Source organism: Petaurus breviceps, unplaced genomic scaffold (genome assembly GCF_028583685.1).
Source record: "Petaurus breviceps papuanus isolate PSGF00001 unplaced genomic scaffold, PetGlider_PUasm1.0 38, whole genome shotgun sequence".
Classification (NCBI taxonomy): domain Eukaryota; kingdom Metazoa; phylum Chordata; class Mammalia; order Diprotodontia; family Petauridae; genus Petaurus; species Petaurus breviceps.
In genome coordinates this window covers 85,831,541-85,852,236 of record NW_027186304.1, presented here as the reverse complement: position 1 = coordinate 85,852,236, position 20,696 = coordinate 85,831,541, and the positions used below count along the sequence as shown (strand labels likewise).

At 37.4% G+C, this 20,696-nt stretch overlaps 1 protein-coding gene and 1 pseudogene across 1 annotated transcript in view; one reads left to right on the top strand and one right to left on the bottom strand.

Annotated features, from left to right (window-relative positions):
- Positions 1-1,205: 1,205 nt before the first annotated feature.
- LY96 (lymphocyte antigen 96) overlaps positions 1,206-20,696 on the bottom strand; it is a 20,436-nt gene continuing 945 nt past the window's right edge. Inside the window, exons 2-5 of the mRNA XM_069100135.1 lie at positions 13,107-13,196; positions 11,430-11,561; positions 3,697-3,749; positions 1,206-1,333 (exon numbers count right to left, since the gene is read on the bottom strand). Of these exons, the coding sequence (XP_068956236.1) occupies positions 1,244-1,333; positions 3,697-3,749; positions 11,430-11,561; positions 13,107-13,196 (365 nt within the window). The 3' untranslated portion in view covers positions 1,206-1,243. The remainder of the gene's footprint in view (positions 1,334-3,696; positions 3,750-11,429; positions 11,562-13,106; positions 13,197-20,696) is intronic.
- Positions 4,638-7,857, top strand: LOC138169889 (serine/threonine-protein kinase VRK1-like; annotated as a pseudogene).

Genomic DNA, 20,696 nt, shown 5'->3' with positions numbered 1-20,696 from the left:
CCAGCTCAAGTGAAAAGAATGGGATCTGAGGCTTCTCTCCCTACCCAGAGGCTTACGACTTTACTCTCTCTCACTCAAAAGCCCATCATAGAAAGAGAAACTAATCTTCCCACATTAAAATCTCTTGTATGCTTTTTCATTTCCTTCTCTGCAGCCAATAAAATTGTCTTTACCATACAGTAAGCGGACAGGAAAGTTGCAGCATAACTTCAAATGTTCTTAATTGGGAGGAGGGTCCCTCCATTATAAGCTGGCTTCCAAGAAGCCAATTCAACAAATCCTACACATGGATTGGCAAGAAGCAAAACACAGTACACATACTCTGAGGACTGGTCCCCCATCAATCAGTCTCTTGTATGTGAAATAGCCCTGCTCCTTTAATTTGTTTATTAAATGACAAATTTAGCTCATGTCCCATAGTCTTTCCATTACATATATGTATGTGCACATATATGTGTATATATAGAGATCTTAGTGTACATATATAATGAAATACATATACTAAATATATATAAAACAAAATGTATTGTCTAAGAATAATTGGATGACTGAAGTCAATAATATATGTAAGCAATTATAGTTTATATATAGATTATTAGTATGTCTATACATATGTGCCTGCCTATTCATATGCACATATATGTGTGCAAGTGTATATGTGTGTACATGTATATGTATGTACATATATATGTTATATATACACACAAATAAATACACGTTCTGTCTTAGTCACAAAATTTTCATTAGACAACACATTTTATTCTCCTGGACCTTTGTTCCCTCATCTGTAAATTTAAGGGATTAGACTAAATGAAGTCTAATTTCTCTTTTAGTTCTAAATCTATGCTTCTATAATGAAACTTGGAAATGATACACCATGTTTACTCCCACTTTTGTTTATACTATTCCCTTCTCTCAGAAGGTACTTCCTTCCTCTTTGTTTATCCAAATTCTCCCCTTGAAAGGCCAAGGACAAACCCTACCTTATCTATCAAGCCATCCCCATCTAATCTAAAAATGTTGATCTTTGCCTTTTCTGAACAAATATAGTATTTATAGATAGAACTTGTACAATCTATTTCTTCATTATGTGCTATATCATATTATTCTCCCAAATGTCTTTCCCTACTGGGGCATGTCATATGCTATTTTTATATCCCTTAAAGTATCTACTACTCAATAAATATTTGTTGATTGAAAAGTCATTTCACTTTTCTAAAATCAATTTATTTTTTGAATAAAATTATTGTTTGAGTGTGAGTGTAATATTACAACAAAACAGTGAATCTTCAATATCACCAGAGAAAGCTTCTGCAATAAGAATATAGAATCCCTAAAACAAAGAATGTGGAATATGATCATTATAGTACTTGATGCACATACATTTTTTCTAAAAAAATATTTTATTCTCCAAATATTTCATTTTCAAAAAGATTAAAAGTAAACCATTTTAATTGAGTTACTTATAATTTTCTTAATTCCTAAAACACTAAATCTGTATCTTTGCATTCAGTGATCACAAATTTTATTTTGAAATAAATGTAGGCAATTAATCAGCTTGATGACACTACAACTCAGTAAACCTTTGTCTGGGACTTTGATCTTTTTCTTCCTAGGTAGAGTGTGACATACCCACTGAAAACTTCACTGAGAAAATTAGGAGATATCTATTAGGATATACCCAGTAATACCAGTAACTGGGGAATATCCAATAAATCTCCTAAAATGGAGGCCTTGATTATTGAATTGGCCCTTTCTGCTTTTTCAAAGAGATCTTGAGAGAGTTGGGCATAGACCACAGAGTCAAAGAACTAAAGTCCATTAATGGGGGTGGGAGGTCGGTAGGAGGCAGTGCACATACATAGCTACCTGTTTCCCCCTTCCCATGCTCCACACTAGGAGATTCTAATGTCTGCCTCCCAAGGCCCCAGCAAGAACACATTTTAGTTGCATTGTGTTCTCAACCATGTATCTGGAAATGAAGAGGAGAGTTCCTATACTGTCCAAATAACTCAGGAGATAGAGTATGGAAAAGTCAAGATCATTTACTCTAGCATATCATGACAGTCCCTTGATGTTCTTTTAATTCCAGAGCCACTCTCCCCAAGAGTTCTCCTTTGTCTTTTCTATATGACTGAGTCCTTTAATTCTCCAAGAACTCAACAAGATCCAGAAGACTACCTCTTGAGGAGATCACCAGCCCATGACACTGGGTGGATTTTAGGAGCTCTGGACACAACACCAGAAGGCAGGGCTCAAGAATTCCTACCACTCAGATTCTTGGCTCTTCTATACAGGGGAGGACCAAGAGCTTTATACCCTTGCCTTTTCCTTGGCTGCAGCAAGGATCTGAGGTCCAGGAATTTTCTCCAGCAGCATGGGTTAGACTCAGGGTTGGGGAACCTGCAGGTTCTAAACCATGGAATTGGCCCTCTAGATCCTCAAGTGTAGCCCTTTGACTGAATCCAAACTTCACAGAACAAATCCCCTTAATAAAAGGATTTGTTCTGTAAAACTTGGACTCAGTCAAAAGGTCACACCCAAGGACCTTGGACATGTGGCCTCGAGGCTGCAGGTTCTCCACCCCTGGTTGCAACTCCAATGGACCTCTACCCCAAGGCTGTTATAATAGAATAATGTTGGAAAAGGGAAGCTGTAAACATATTATCTTTTACCATTTTTTTTTTCACTAATTCTTTGGAATTTAAAAACATTAGGAATTATTTATGACTAAAGGACCAGAAACTTAAGAAAATTTCCATTCTTCAAGGAAGAAAGTAACTTAAAGTAAGAAATGTATGAAGTTATACACTAAAAATAAATATAAGCATCCACATTTACAGTATTCATTAAGGTTGCATATTTCTCCCCCAGAGTTGTAAACCTCATAGTCTATGTCTGATAATAAAATCTTTCATATACATACACGCATACATACGAATTAAGAAAATGCTGTGCTTTTTCATCAGACTAAGCAATGAAAAATACATTCAGGATCACTTCAAGTGGCATAGAAAGTTACATAAAATGGATTTGCAGGTTTTGATTCCAAAATAATTAGATATAAAATGACTTCAATATATGCCTGAATCATTGTTAGTCAAATAAATTGGAAGAAAAATAACACATCATAAAAGAACTTTCTTTGAATTATCTTCTCCCTCCATCTTCCGGAAAGGAGAAATACCTATCTGTACCCTTTCAAAAGAGAAAATCCCTAATCATCAATCTTAAATTGGTGTGATCCCAAGTCTCAAAAGGTTAAGTGAAGATTTCTTATAGACAATGGCTGGCTTGAACTCTGTCTATGCTGGCTCTAATGTGACATCAGAAGTGTCACATTTACCTCTCTCTGGAGTGAGGCCCAAAACAGATTAAAATATAAATGAGAAATATTAACCAAAAAATAAAAAAATAAAAAATACAACAGAACATTAGATAATGCTAATATGTGGTTTTCTAAGTCAACACGTGGTCCACAAGGATCCTCATGAATGGTTTGAAATCACTGCATCAAAAAAAAAAAAATCATTGCATCACACCATACTTCTTCCCTAGCTAGTTACACTACCAACAAGCTAATTTTTAACATTAATCTTTAATGGTCATTTTTGGAGTGCAAAATAAATTCTTTTACATTTTTTAACGGATTATTCTAATAGATTAGGAAATAATGAAATTTATTTGGAAAAATACCTTAGGAACCTTTAGGAACGAGAAGGAAAAAGGCACTGTTGTATTGATGGTCTCTACAAAACAAAAAGCATTTTTAATTAATAAAACAGCATGTGTTTTTTTCCCCCTAGGAGCAAAGTGAACTGATCTCATAGGTTTTATATCTTTTAGACTGTAATCTTAAGCAGAGCCCGCCATAGGCAAAACTGGATGTGCTCACACATAGGCAACATTTTATGACCAGGGCCCATGAAAAGGCAACCAACTCATTCTTGTGATTCTGCAGGGCTTTCATGTTTTCTGGTGGCATCATCATCAGGTTCTTCTCTGTCAGGTCTGCATCTGAGTAACAGGTCTTGTCTCTGCTGCTTCCCACTGGTTGGTATCTCCGCTGTTATTTGCCTTTGTCTCCTAGATTATTCCACTACCTATTTGGCTTCAGCTGGAGTCCTCAGCTGAGGAGGGCTGGGCTCTTCCATCTCTCTTTCAGTTTAAAGTCCACAAACTAAGCTGCTCTTTCCATTTGGCATATAGGCCCTTCACACACACACACACACACACACACACACACACACACACACACAGAGTCATCAAGCCAAGGAAAAGTATCCTTTTCCTTACAGAGAATGGTCTATTAGTTCCCAGAGACCTAGCCTCCAGGGCCAAGCAGCTTCAGAACACAACAGCTAGCCAGTCAGCTAATTAGAACCTCTAGACAGTGAAGTTAGTATAATTGTTGGATTCCTTGTGTCTGTGTCTGAAGGACAGTCCATTGTCCCAGGAAAACTATCTGACTTAGAGTGAGAAATTCCTGATAATTTCCATCTAACCCTTTATGAGGATCCTATGCCATCTAAATCCACTGGGAGATTCTGACAAGGATGAGAGTATGTAGGTCTGAGACACCATGGTTTTCCCTCATCCAACAATACCCACTGTGCCTCCCATGCCAATGAATACTTATGGAAAAGTAAGACAAAAAAACAGTGAGGTGTCACTGCTAACTATAACAGCTAGCATTTGCATAGCACTTTAAAGTTTACAGTGCATTTTACAAATATTGTCTTATTTTTATCCCCCCCCCAAAAAAAACTCAGTAAGAGCTATGATTAACCCCATTTTACAGAAAAGAAAAACTAAGTCAGAAAATCTTCCTGAAATTCTTGACGTCAGGTCCAGTACTTTCTCCACTTTACCCCAGAGCTGATAGGAAACTCTGTCCCTGTACCTCAAATCCTTTGTTCCAGATCCTGCCCCTGTCATATATCTCTAACCAGCAATATGTTTCCCAGGTTTTGAACTATACTTGAGTCAAGTTTGAGCAGAATCCACAATTGTTGGTCAAAGCAAACTTTATTATCTGGACACAAAGAATTAAAATTGACTCATGTTCTCATCACTGCTAAACTTTGCTAAGTGCCTGAACTTCCTTTGTAATCTAATCACTTCATAATTTCCTGTGAGCTGGATTCTGCCCAGCAGAAGCTCTCTCTCAGGTATCCAGTTCCTTCAATTGCCAAAAGGAAAGATTTTTCCTCACTTCTTGTTCTTCTTGACCTTTCTACAGCATGAGTCCTTCAACATTCCATCTTTGATACTTCCTCCTATCTCTCTGACTTCACCCTTTCAGTTGCCTTCACTGCTTTATCTTCCTCCACTTTCTAAATGTGGGGAATCATTCCACATTTTATTTTCAGCCCTCCTCTACAATCTTCTCTCTTGGCAATCTCATCTATTCCCATGGCTTCAATTAGTACTTCTGTGCAGATGACTTCCAGAGCTCTCTATCCAGTCCAGACATTGCCACTAAGATCCAGAGCTGAAACCCAACTGTTTGCTGGATATATTTATTTTTATTAATTGCACCATCATCTTCCCAAGTACCCAGGTTCAAATCCTTAGAATCACCTTAGATTCTTCCTTCTTTCTTATCCTTTATTTTCTACCTCACACAACCACCATTTCCAATTTGACCCTCATTACCTCCTGCTTGGACTATTGTAATAATCTTATCGATTTCTCCACCTCCATAATCTCACCCTCTCCAATCCATCCATCTCAGTACTGCAAAAAGAATTTGTCTAATGGACAAGATAAATTTGCTAATGCACAGATCAAACCATGTGCTTTTGCCCAAAAACTGGCTCCCCATTGCCCACACAAACAGGAGCACAGGCTCTTTGTTCCTTGATCTCATTCTCCCTTCTCTCACCTCTGTACATTTTCAGGTTGCTCCTTTCTTCCTTCTTCTGCATTTACTAAAATTCTTCTCTTCCTTTAACATCCAGCTTAGGTACCACCTTTTCCATGAACCAACCAAATAATCAGCAAAGCATTTATTAAGCACTTATGATTTTTTGCAAAGTACTTTACCAAGCCCTAGGAATACAAAGAAAAAAAGTGGGGGAAAAACAGTCCCTGCCCTCAAGATGCTAACCTTCTAAAGGGAGAAATAATGTATATATAAAAAGGTATGTAGAAGATATTCCTTGCAAGAGAAGATGCATGCTTGCAGAAGGAGGCATTTTATCTGAGACTTGAAGGCAGGGATTCTAAGAGGTATAGTTAAAGAGGAAGAGCATCCCAGACATGAGGGACACCTTATGCAAAGGCACAGAGATAGAAGATGAAAATTTCCATAAAGTCCTCATCTCCCCACACCCAAAAGCAATCTTTCATTATATTTCTTTAAAGTTTACAAAACACTTTATTTTCTCATTTGATCCTCACAATAATCTGGCCATTAGGTGCTATAATTATCTTCATTTTACAGATGAGGAAACTGATATAGAAAGGGAATAAGTGACTTGCTTAGAATCACCCAGCTGGTAACCATCGACTGGGTTTGAACTCAGATTTTCTTGACTCCAGATCCAGCATTCCATTTTTTCCCATGAGTTCTTCTTCTTTTTTTTTTTGGAGGGCAATTGGGGTTAAGTAACTTGCCCAAGGTTACATGGCTAGTGTTTTTGTGTTAAGTGTCTGAGCCTGGAACCGAACTCAGGTCCTTCGTACTCCGGGGCTGATGCTTTACTCACTGCGCTACCTAGCCGCCCCCACCCAAGAGTTCTTATCACCTCCTGACACAGAGATGAAAGAGTACAGAATGAGACATGAGTATGTGAACCCTTTTGGCAAGGCCAATGCAGAAATCTGATTTGCCTGACTATATAGACTGGATATTCTGGAATATATTTATGATCATGAATATGTACATGGAGATATCAAGGCCTCAACTCTTCTGAGCTATAAGAAAGCTGACCAGGTATATTTAGTATAAATTACTGATATTGTCCAGAAGGAGTTCATAAAGAATATGAAGAAGACCCTAAGAGATGTTATGGCAGAATTATTGAGGATACAAGTACTGATGAACATAAGGGTGTGTCACCATCAAGATGGGTGGCTTGGAAATAATAGGTTACTATAAGATCCAGAGGCTCAGTGGCCATCTGCTTTGGGAGGATAATTTGAAAGATCCTAATTACATCAGAGATTCCAAAATTGGCAACCAAGAAAATATTGCAAGTTTGATGGGCAAGTGTTCTCCTGAGAAAAATAAGCCAGTTGAAATTACTAAGTTTATGGAAGAAGTGAAATTACTGGGCTACACAGAAAAAACCTCATTATCAGAGTTTACAAGAAATTCTTTTGCAAGGGCTAAAGGCTATGGGAAAAAAGAATGATGGCAAACTGGACTTGTGTATCTTGAAAATGGAGATGTGTCAACAAAAATAGGACCGACCAAAGAAGCAAAAGAAAGAGGTAGACTAAAGCACAGAATCAGTTGCTGAAGACATGGAAATCTCACTTTCAAAATATATTGGAGAGATCTCAAACTCATTCAAGAATCAGAAAGAGAATGCTGAAGTAGAATGAACACAATAAGCCATAAATGATATTTGCTTCATATCTCCTTTTTCCAATGATGTTTCTTTTCTCCTTTATTGTGTGCTGTTTAATTTTTCATGTAAGTCTTGGGAGGAAGGGTGGTGGAAATATTTTTAAATTCCTGTGTTTGTTATCTTCATTTTACAGATGAGGAAACTGAGATAGAAAGGGAATAAGTGACTTGCTTAGAATCACCCAGATGGTAACCATCTGAGACTGGGTTTGAACTCAGATTTTCTTGACTCCAGATCCAGCATTCTATTTTTTCCCATGAGTTCTTCTTTTTTTTTTTTTTTGCAGGGCAATTGGGGTTAAGTAACTTGCCCAAGGTTACATGGCTAGTGTTTTTGTGTTAAAGATTTTTGTTTAAAGATTTTCGTTAAAATAAATACTTCAATAAATAAAAGTGTAAACAGAGTAAAAAGTAACAGGGTTTTGGTTGGAGGGAAGGGGATGTAAGAGAAAGAGAAGGTAGACTTTTGCTGATTGAAAGAATTAAAATTCAATTTAAAAAAAATTAGAAAGAGTAGAGAATAATTTTCAATTAGGTATGCCAAGATAACTATGCTAGAACAACCAAGCCTGGCTTCCACCTGTGTGTGTGTGTGTGTGTGTGTGTGTGTGTGTGTGTGTGTGTGTGTTTTAGTTTCTTGGTGATTCATCTACTATAACTATCTTGCATATCCAGCCCCCTTCTCTCCACTCATACAGCCACCAACTATGTTCAGGCCTTCATTACCATTCTCCTTGAATATTTCAATAATATCTCCCTATTCATCCTCCACTCAGAAGCCAAAGTGATTTTCCTTAAGCACTTACTCAATAAATTCTGGTAGCTCCATTACTTCCATACATTACAGTCTTAGAGACCTACCTGTATCAGAGAGGTTAAGTGACTAACCCAGGGCCACACTGATAGTATGTGACAGAGGAGAACTTGAACCCAGATCTTTACTTCAAAGATAGCATTCTATCAAATATATGATCCTTTCTTTCATAGAAATTTTATTAGGCAGGTACACAGTGCCTTGGATAGAGTGAATAGAGAGGCCTGGAGTCAGGAAGATCTGAGTTCAAATGCAACCTCAAACACTTACTATATGTGTGACCTTGGGCAAGTCACCTAACCTCTGTTTGCCTCAATTTCTTCAACTATAAAATAAGGATAATAAGAGAATCTACCTCCCACGTTTGTTGAGAGATGATCAAATGAGATAATATTTGTAAAGTACCTGGCACATATTAAGTGTTATATAAATGCTAGCAATTATTATGTACTGTATATTTTTTTATTGTTTATGCCAAGAGTAAAACAGTATAATTGAAAAAAAATAATATAATGTATTAATATGTCTATTTTAATTTTGGGATAAAATATAGCCTTTTCAGTAGTCCCAACAATAGACTCAATAAAATACCCTTAAAATATTTTTCAACTACTTATGAAAGAAATTTAAAAGTATCCAACCCCTCTCTCCCAAAACTCCAGCATATTATATAGAAAAATTTGATATTTCATAAAATTAAAGAACTTATATGTATATAAAATATGCATATATATACACACATATGTATATAAATATATATGAAATTCCCCTAATACCCAAGTCAGTTGACAGAATCACAGATGACAAGGGTTAAGTATATGACAAGGTGTTAATATCCTCTCATACTTTTTTCTAGTATGGACACCTCTATAATATCATTAGCTTTAAAAAATGACCATGCCCTTTCAAGGTTTTAGATAGCTAAGCCCAGGCAATAGCTAAAGTTTGGCAGATTCTATGAATCAAAAAGTATAAGAGATAGCTAGCTATGAAGGTAGAACTAAGTTAGTCACTTCTTAGGAGGAAGAATAAGGGATTTTCTTTCCTTTCTCTACCCACTGGCCATGTTATCTAACAGCAGAGCTACCTGCCCAGAAGTAGCAACCCAATTCAGCATTAATAAAATAAGTTCAGAGAATCTGAGGCTAATCTGAGGGAGTAGAGACCCAAACTCCATAATGACACAGCTACAGAGAAAGAGTAACTTGAGGCTGAAAGTAGTGTCTAGGAATGTGACTGCTAACAGGAGAGAAAAGCTATTCATGAACTATACAGAACTAGTTCTCCCAAGATTGTAGCTAGAGGGAAGACCAGATCCTGTGGACCCAGTTGAGCAAGCCAACAGTTAGCCTTGGAGGAAGTTTTGTCAGGATTTCACTGGAGAGAATGCACTTTGATATCTAACAGTACAAAAACAATGCATAATTTCAACCACATATTCCCCATGTGTGTCCCTCACTATTATTATAATCTAAGTTTATATTCACTGTACCCTTTGTTTATGGGATGAACTACTGTTCTTACCATGCCCTTCTGGTAAGTCCCTTTGCTAAAAGCTAATTGCATATAATGGCCAACAATCTTAAGGAAAAACACACTGGTGGGGGCTCATGAGCATTAATTTTAGAAGTACAATACGATAGGGTACTCATACTGCAAATGCAAGTATAAGTTGGGGGCAGTATCCCAAAGGAGAAATAATGTGGGTGTGTGGATACACACACACACACACACACATGCACATGCACACACACATAATATATGTATATACCTCCCCCCACCACCACCACACACACACACACACACACACACACACAGATAGATGGTGCAGTATGGATAAAATACTGGGTCTGTATTAAGGAAGACTCCTCTTCATGAATTCAAATTTGGCCTCACACACTTATTAGCTGTGTGACCCTGGGCTAGTCACTTAATCCTATTTACCTCAGTTTCCTTATCTGTAAAATGAGTAGGAGAAGGAAATGGCAAACCACTCCAGTATCTTTGCCAAGAAAACCCCAAATGGAGTCATAAAGAGTTGGACATGTCTAAAAAACTACTAAAGAACAACAACATATATGTGTGTGTACATGCACGTATATGCATGTGTTTATATACAGAGAGACATATATGTACACATGTGCATTATGTGTGTTTATATATTTGTTTTATATATGCATATATAACATTATATGCATGAATAAAGACATATTGCAAGTTGTATTAATCTCTTTAGTGGTAACTATGTCTGAATTCAATATTCTTTTAAAAATTACATTCTTAAAATTTAAATGTACTTCAAAATGTTTTGCTAATTCCTGAGGAATATGTACTTTGATGGATCCATGATCACATTTATGTATTCTCACAGACACATACAGATGTATATACACACACACCTTTCAGATTTGTGATTTCTTTGGGGGAGAGAATTCAGAGAGCAAGAACAAGAGCGAGAAAAGAGAGAGAGTAAGGAGAACAAGAGAGAAAGAGATGATATAAATAGAGACGACATCTATGTGGACAGATGATGTTGATATAGATAAGGATAGAAATGGAAATTGTAGGGATATAAATAGATAAATATAGATAGATATATTATAGATGCAGCTCTAGATAGTCCAGATCTGTGATTTCACCAATGGAAGGAATTATCTATACCAGTTCAGATCAGTAACTGCTCACCAATTTACAGTCTTATAGAGCTACCCAAGGTGCAGAAAGGTTAGAGTGACTTGTCCAGGGTCATTCAGCCAGTAGATATGAGAAGCAGAACTTGAATCCAGGGAGTCCTGTCTCCAAAACTGGCTCTTTGGATCTCATACCATGCTGCCTCATATAATAAAGATAAAATGACGGCAGCTAGGTTAGTGCAGTGAATAGAGAACAGGCCCTGGAGTCAGGAGGACCTGAGTTCAAATTTGACCTCAGACACTTAATACTCACTAGCCGTGTGACCTTGGGCAAGTCACTTAACCCCAATTGCCCTGCTCTCTCCCCTCCAAAAAAAAAAGATAAAATGAAACACATGCTTACCTCCCTTTAAAACTCTGCAGAATGAGTAATCACCATCAGTCCCATGGCATAAGACTTCTTTCCTTAGTGGTAACATTACAGAAGATTTAAATTCTGCATAAATATTAAAATATAGGTCTTTCATGTCTCTCCCTAAAAAAAAAAATTCTATTATTCTATTATCACAAACTACTTGGAAGTGAAAAAATATACATTCTATGCCTATAAATAGAAGAAAAACATCAGGACAACGAAGAAAATAAAGAAGAAATATACCTTTAGCTAGGTTTTAAGCCAAAAATTTATTTCAAAAATTAATATCTAGCATGGTACCTGGTACACGGAAACTGATTAATCATGCTTGGTGAGTGATTGATTGACCATTGAAATAACTTCCAAATTGGTCAGTTTGCTTCCATTCTCTCCTCTTTTCAAAGAATCCTCCACACAACTGCCAGGTTTATATTCCTAAACACCGTTCTTACCGTATTACTCCTCTGCTCAAAAATCTTGAGCACTTACTGAGTCTAGAACAAAATACAAAATTCTCAGCCTGCCATTAAAAGTTCTTCATAACGTGGCTCCTCACTAGCCTTTCCAATTATATTTCACATCACTCTCTTACACACACCTGTCTCAGACAAACTCACCTGCTAGCTATTTCCCATATGCAACATGTCATTTCCTACTAATATGTTTTTGCACAGGTATTCCCCCACACCTAGAATACACTCACTTCTCACCCCTGCCTCTCAGAATCCTTACTTTCCTTTCAAATACAACTCAGTAGCTATCTCCTACAAAAGGCCTTTCCTGATTTCCCTCTTGAAATTACTTTGTATGTTTACTTATCTAGGAATATGTGATATTCATTCCAAATAGAATATATGCTACTTGAGGGAAGGGATTGTTTTTTATTTTACTCAAGTACCTAGCACAGTGCGTTAAGCATAGTAGCATCTAATAAATGTTTGTTAAATGAATGGAATGAAACTGAATTAAAATAAATTGAACTGAAGAAGGGATTAAAAAATATAAGAAGGAATTGGATCTTTGGGACCCCCTCCTAACTCTAAGACCTTATGAGTCTATGGATCTCAAAATAAATTGTTTTCCATTGTACACAGTAATAGCCACATTATACAATGACCAACTTGGATAGATTTAGCTCTTCTCAGCAATGCAAAGATCTAAGACAACTCCAAAAGACTCATGATGGAAAACGCTATCCACATCCAGAGAAAGAACTATGGGGTCTGAATGCAGATCAAAGCATACTATTTGCTCTGTTTTGTTTTGTTTCTTCTTTCTTGTGGTTCCTCCCATTGGTTCTGATTCTTCTTTACAACATGACTAATGTGAAAATATGTTTAATATGAATGTATATGTAGAGCCTATATCAGATTGCATGCCCTATTGGGGAGGGGGAAGGGAAGAGAGGCGGAGAAATTTTAAAACTCAAAACCTTATGGAAGTGAATGTTGAAAACTAAACATAAATTAATTTTTAAAAATAGTTTTCATTCTTGCTATTACTTTTGGCTCACTGTTAAACTAGCAATTTACAACTGAATATAGTAGAAATTAAGTATGTGTCAAATCTATAAAATACTTTAATGACTCAATTTGGACTATAAGCATCATCAAGGATGTTTCTTTTACCCTTTTGACTCAAAGACAACATAAGATATGGACTTACTTGGCACATAGTAAAAAGACAATTTCCCTTTAGTCTGTTTCCAACTTAAACAGGGTGTAATATTTATTGTTGGAATGGGCTTCTTTTCATCTATATGAAATAAAGACAATGCCAATAGATTATCATATATCTCATTAGTAAAATTTTTCAAGTTCCCAGACTTACCCAGATACTCAGCCCACAAAGTCTTTAAGTTGAAAACTTCACTATGAGAAAAATTCAAGACAGTTAAAGATGATTTGAAAAATCTTATTCTTAATTTTAATTTTTTATTTTTTTATTAACTTCTGATTTACATCATTCATTACAGCCATATTTTGAGTTACAAATTTTCTCCCTGTTTTTCCCCTACCCACTGCCCCAAAGTAGCTGTCCCACAGAATATCCCCTCCTCCAATCTGCTCTCTCCCATATTTTCTCCCATACCCCTTTGGACTTTTCCAGTGGATCTCTATGCCCCAGTGCCTGTATATTTTATTTCCCAATTACATGTAAAATAGTATTAATAATAGTATATACGTGTATATATTTATATATTTGAATATTTTATTTTAAAACTTTGAATTCCAGATTCATTCCCTTCCTCCCTTGTCACCCACTCCTACTGGGAAGATAAGCAGTTCAGTATAGGCTGTACATGTGTGGCTAATGCAAAACAATAACATAGTAGATACATTGTAAAAGACTGACTACATTTCCCTCCCTTCTATCCCACCTCCCATTTGTTCTATTCTCTACTTTGATCCCCTCCCTTTTTGAAAGTGGGTACTTCCAACTTCCCTCCCCCCAGCCTGCCCTCCCTTCCATCATCCCCCCTCTCATCCCCCTAATTCCCCCCCCTACTCTCCTGGAGGGTGAGATACCCTATTTAGTGTGTATTTCATTCCCTCCTCAAGCCAAATTCAATGAGAATAAGATTAACCCATTTCCTTTTGCCTTCCTATTGTTCCCCTCCATTGTAACCATTTTCCCTTGCCTCTTCTGTATGAGATAGTTTACCCCATTCTGTCTCTCCCCATCTCCTCTCATTATATTCCTCTCACCCCTTAATTTCACCTTTTAAGTATCATCCCTTCCTGTTAAATTTGTCCTGTGCCCTCTATCTATGTATACCTGTAAACATATATACACATATTCACATATGTATTCATATGACCATATACCCTCATATATAGACATATATATGTATGTATATATATATATATATTCCCTTCAACTGAGAAAAGTTTCATAAGTTACAATTATTGTTTTTCCATGTAGGAATGTTAATAGTTCAACTTTGATAAATTCCTTATGATTTCTTTTCCCTGTTTATCTTCTCATGCTTCTTATATCTGAATGTCAAATTTTCTATTCAACATGGGTTTTTTTCATCAAGAATGCTTGAAAGTCCTCTATTCCACTGAATGACCATATTTTCCCCTGAAACATGATACTTAGTTTTGCTGGGTAGGTGACTCTTGGTTTTAATCCCAGCTCCTTTGCCTTCCGGAATATCATATTCCAAGCCCTTCGATCCCTCAGTGTAGAAGCTGCCAGATCCTGGGTTATGCTGATTGTGTTTCCACAATATTCAAATTGTTTCTTCCTGGCTGCTTGTAATATTCTCTCCTTAATCTGGGAATTCCAAAACCTGGCTATAATATTCCTAGGAGTTTTCTTTTTAGGATCTTTTTTCAGGAGGTGATTGGTGGATTCTTTCAACCTCTATTTTGCCCTCTGGTTCTAAAACATCAGGGCAGTTTTCTTTGAGAACTTCCTGGAGGATGATTTCTAGGTTCTTACTTTGATCATGGCTTTCAGGAAGTCCAATAATTTTTAAATGATCTCTCCTGGATCTATTTTCCAGGTCAGTGGTTTTCCCCATGAGATATTTCACATTGCCTTCTATTCTTTCATTTGTTTGGATCTGTTTAACAGCATCTTGATTTCTCATAAAGTCATTAGCTTCCATTTGCTCCAATCTAATTCTGAAGCAATGATTCTCCTCACTGAGCTTTTGAGATTCTTTTTCCATCTGGCAAATTTGGCTTTTTAAGGCATTCTTCTCCCCATTGCCCTTTTGAGCCTCTTTTGCCATTTGAGTTAGTGTATTTTTTTAGGTATTATTTTCCTCAGTCAGGCTGCTGACTCTCATTTTGTAATTGTCTTGCATTGTTCTCATTTCTCTTCCCAATTTATCTTCCACTTCTCTTATCTGCCTCTTAAGGTCCTCTATGGCCTGTAACCAGCTCATATTTTCCTTGGAAGCTTTTGGTGCAGGAGTTCTGACTTTACTATCTTCCTCCTGTTCCATTCTTTGCTCCTTTTTGTCCCCAAAATAGGAGTCTAATTTTGGAATCTTCTGTCTGCTTTGTTTCCTTTGCCTGGTCATGTCGCCCCTCAGTCACTTGACCCCTGGGCTTTTTGCCACAGTAGGACTCTGCCACCAGACAGGGGAGCTTTCGTCCCAAACGCTGGGGTTTTCTCAGCTGCCGGAGGTATTAGATGGGTGCCCTCTCTCAGGTCTACACATGCTCTGGCAAGCTGGACACATGCCCCAGGACCTCCACCCTAGACTGCAATCCAGATGGGAGAAGGTTAAAGCAAGAGCGATTATCCCCTCAGACTGGTGCTTGGTCCCCCTACACTCTGCAGGCCAGGAGCTGAAGCTGCCATGTGGTGCTGGCTGGCTGTGCCAGGCCTCTCAGCAGCTTCTCACCCTGGGGGCAAAAGCCATGCACTCCCACTTACTGGCTCATTCTGCACTGACCTCTCACTTTGTCCTTTGCATCTGTGTGTTGATAAATCTGGAAATGGCCACAGCTGCTGCTAATCTGGAATCCCTCTGGCAGTGGTTGGTCAGGCCCGCCCTGGGGCTAAAGCCTCAGCACGGGGCTGCATTCAGTTTCCAGAGCATTGCACTGGCTGATTCCTGCCGGCCTGCTGGGCTGTCCTCAGTGGGAGTTTAGCTTCTCTGTGTCATTTTGTGGGTTCTGCAGCTCCAAAGTTTGTTTAGAGTCCCTTTTTACATAGATTGGGGAAGGTGGAAGCCAGAGCAGCAGGGAGGTCCTGCTTCTACTCCGCCATCTTGACTCCACCTCCCGAAAAATCTTATTCTTGACATGATTTACTCCAGAGTTGGACTTTTATTGTTATCTATTACAGGGGTGTGGAAACGTCAGCCTTAAGGCCACATGTTGTCTTCTAGGTCCTTAAGTGTAGCCTTTTGACTGAATCCTCACTTAGGTCACAGATTCCCCACCTCGATCTACTCCTTTCACATTCCCCAGGATCTATTTCAGTTCTGTACTTTTTGGTCCTAAATGGAAGTATACTGTCAACTAAACAGATAAGTAACAAATGCCATTTGAATGGAAGGATGGATGGACGGATGGATGCATGAAAGGATGAATGATGGATAAATGATTAAATGAATAAGTAGCTCTATTTCCCATCTTTTAAAGGAAGCCAAACCTAAATGGCTTTTTCAGTGACTATTTCACATGGGATCAATCTAATCAAATTAATAACCATTGTTATTTTTTATCTTATTTAGCTTATTCATTTCATTATTCTTTTGTATTAGATACATGAAAAGCATACATTTAAAATTACTTTTATCATAACTTCTCCTATGAAAATACTGTTAAATCAGATAAAATTAATACACATGAAGGGAATTGCTCCTGGAAACCAAGTATTTAATGAGGGGAAAAGGACTAATCACTTAGTGTTAAATTAACTATAAAATTAGAGCCTTTTATGAGGTGATCCCTTTATGAGAAGCAAATAAGTCCCTTGAGTAAATTAAACAGGAAGCAATATTATGGACTAAAGAATAACAGGTCAGACAGAAGGCACACAGAACTTGAAATGGGGAGACCATGAGAAGCATTTTGAAACTGAGAGAACAAAAGTTCAGGGACCACAAAGAGAGCAGTCAGAAAATTCTGGGAACAAAGCTTTGGGGGCCATTTGGACACAGAGAAATATTAGAACAGATGCTGTTGCAGACACCCATACCAGACTAATCCTCCTTTCTCTTTTTGGTCTAAAAGGCTTTGTGGAAGCTTGAAATCTCTCTTTCTGAACAAGGAGAAAGTTTGCTTACTTTTTATCTACTTTCTTTTTTTTTTTATTAAATTTTTTTTCTAGGGGTGGCCAGGTGTCTCAGCGAGTAAGAGCACTGGCCCCAGTGTCGGGATGACCTGGGGATTGAATCCTGGGCTCAGATACTTAGCACCACACCCAGAAATAACTGGCTGTGTAACCTTGAGCAAGTTACTTAACCCCAATTGCTTAAAAAAAAAATTTTTTTTCTGAGTTTACACATACCAAATAAAGTGGACGTCACTATATACATAGTAGAATGGAAAAAGATTATTTTTCCTGACACTGTTGATTTCTATAATATGGTGTTTGATTTAAAAAAAAAAACATAATGAATTAAAAACATAACTTTCAAAGCTCTCCTACTTTGATACTTTCTGGACTTCCTTCTGTTTATTTCCAAACATTTTAAAAGGTGAGAGATTTATATGATTTTAAGAAAAACCTGGGCATATTATTCTGTGCATTTTAAAAATGCTTCAATGGTTTTCTATTCTTTTTCCCCTTTTTTTTATTACCCTCTCCCTAGTCCCCACACCCTACTTCTACCCACAATCTATCCTCTCATTTCTCCTTCCCCACCTAGAGTTCCTATACACTTCTTCCTCCAATAACCAAGTCCTCTCTATTCATGAAAATCAGACTGAAAATAAAATGTCCCTTTGTCAGTCCTCCACATGATCTATAGTATATTCTAGTGATAAAAATCACTTTTGTTTTTCCTTCTACTTGTCTTTACTCAAGTGACCTCTACTGCATATCCTTCTTTTTTTCTGAATTTCCTCACATAAGTATACCTTTTTAATAATATACATGCTAAGCTCCTTCTCTTTACCTATCCTATTTTTTTTTAATAAGATATATCCATAAAGAGCCATAATCCATGTATGGTCTTTTATTCTACCTTGTCTCAATAATATCATAAAGTCAAATTTGCCTACTTGCATAAGGACCTTGAGTTCTTTTGCTTGTGGGGCCAATACAAGTTAGAGCCAGGGTTAGGCTACTCCTAAAGGATAAGAATTCTTTGATATATAGTCTGCTTTGCACTTTGACCCTTTTCTTAATTAGAGAGAAGAAACAGCACTCATTTGACACTTCAAAAATTCCATCTAGTGGATGAACTGAATTCAATCACTTAGAGCCAAAAGAACTGGGTTTCATGTTTGACCTTGCCACTAATTTGCTGAATAATCTTGGGCAGATAATTCATATAATTTTCTACCCCCATTTACTCCTTTGTAAAATAGAGAAAATTGATAGTGTCTTCCTAGATAATTTTATGAAATATGGATTCCATTTCTATTAATTTGTCATAGTCACTTATTGTCCAGGTTAATTGAACATTGCCATAAACAGATACAGTACATCTAGATTTTAGCCAGATATTTGTTAAGCTCTCATGATATCCATGGATGGAGACCTTCAATGATGTCTCCTTTTGTTCTCATTAGTCATTCTAGACTTAACTTCTATTTCTCTAGAGTGGGAAAGGGGGAGGGATTTTAAAAGGGGGAGATTAATTAAAAAAAATAGAGCAGAATAGGACAGCTCATTGCCTTGAGGATAAGATGAGAAGATTGTAAACAAGTCAATACCTAATATAAGGAAATATTTTCTAATGGTCTGCTTCAGGAAGTGATCTAGGGAAAGATATTTGCCTAAATCCCCCTTACTAGAGTTTTTCAAGCAAAAATTGTCTCATCACTTACCTTGTTTCCCCGATAATAAGCCCTCCCCTGAAAATAAGACCTATTGAGATTGCTACTGTAGTGAAGGTGATCCCCTGCGCTACAGGCTACATTACGGTACCCTCTGTATGCACCGTCCCCCCCCCCCCCCCGAAACGCACGCCGCGCTCCGAGCTGCATCCAATCAGAGCTGCAGCAGTGAGCACGTCATCCTGTTCTTTATTGAATTCATTATTGAATAAAGGTACATTTTTTTTGTTCACATTTACCTGTTTATTAAAATTGCTGTCAATGTTCATTAAAATAAGCCCTCCCCTGAAAATAAGCCCTCTGGTGTTTTTCTGTCCAAAAAAATTAATAAGACAGTGTCTTATTATCGGGGAAACACGGTATTAGTGAGTTTGTGTCAGAGACTTATTTCATTTACAAGTCGTACTATATGGCCTCTGAGGTCCTTCAGACTCTTTAATTCTGTGAGAGTCTTATATTCTGCATGTATAAGAGAGAATATGGGGCCAGAAAGCAGGTCGTGCAAAAAAAAAAGTCTACAAATTTTAGTGTATTCTGCTCCAGAGGTCCTGGGTTCACATATCAGTTCTGCTATTTACTTGTTCTAACTGTAAGTTTCACTTTTCTGGACCTCATTTTCCTCAGCTATAAAATGAGGGCTTGAACTAACTGGTCTTTAAAATGGTAATTATAATAATAATAACAACAATAATAATAGCTGCCATTTATATTGTGCTTCAAGGTTTACAAAACACTTTAGATGTATTACCACTTTTTACCCTCACAACCACCCTTAGGTAAGTGCTGTTATTATCCCCATTTTGCAAGTGAGGAAACTGAGGCACAGAGGGTCAGAGTTAGCGGAAGTGTGAGGCAGGATTTGAATTCGGGTTTTCCTGATCCCAGGTCCAGCATTCTATTCTATTCTTTGCCCTCCCACTCAACCCCACCCCCAAGCCAAACCATTTCTGAGAAAGAGGCAGCAAAACCCAACTGCCTCAGAATCACTATCACTTTCATCTCTGGATTTTATGATTCTAAGAGTCAGCAGCCAAACAAGCTAATGAAATCCTAGGCTCCAGTTATAGAAGCACAGAGCCCTGAGCCAAAGAGATAACAGTCTATAATTTGGCCTAGGCAGAACATCTGTGGCATTTTATCTAGTTTGGAACATCAAATTTTATAACTAGCAAGTCAGAGCATATGCAGAGCAGGGTAGTCTGGACAGCGAAACCAAGCCAAAGGAAAAGGGTCAGTAGAAGGAATTGGAGTTGTTTAGCCTAGAGATAAGAAGATTTAGGAGAGATGTGAATATGAATAGGGATTAGGAAAGGAGGAGAGATTTCATGGATTAGGGAACTCCAGATCGAGAAAACACCCTCTAACAATGTAGGTCAGTAGCTTCTTTGCAACTCACAGTCTTAGAGTTGCCTGTGTTCAAATATTTGCCATCAAGAAGAACAAGGCTTGTTCTATTTCTCTATTTGGGGCAGACTTAGAACCAGTGGGTAAAAATTATAGGAAGTATATTTCAACTCAATGTAAGGAAAAATTTCCTCACAATTTAGAGTTATCAACAAATAGAATGAATGAGTTGTCTCAGCAAGTCCCATCCCTAGAAGCATTAAGGTGTCACCTTCAGGGTCAGTGACTAGGTCAAGGGAAAGTGGCCAGTCAGGGTAGTTGCAATGGTTCCAGAGTAGAGTTTGTCAACAGTTTGTGGTTTTGTCTATAAAACACTGAAATTCTTTTTTTTTTTTTTTTTAAGCAATCGGGGTTAAGTAACTTGCTCAAGGTT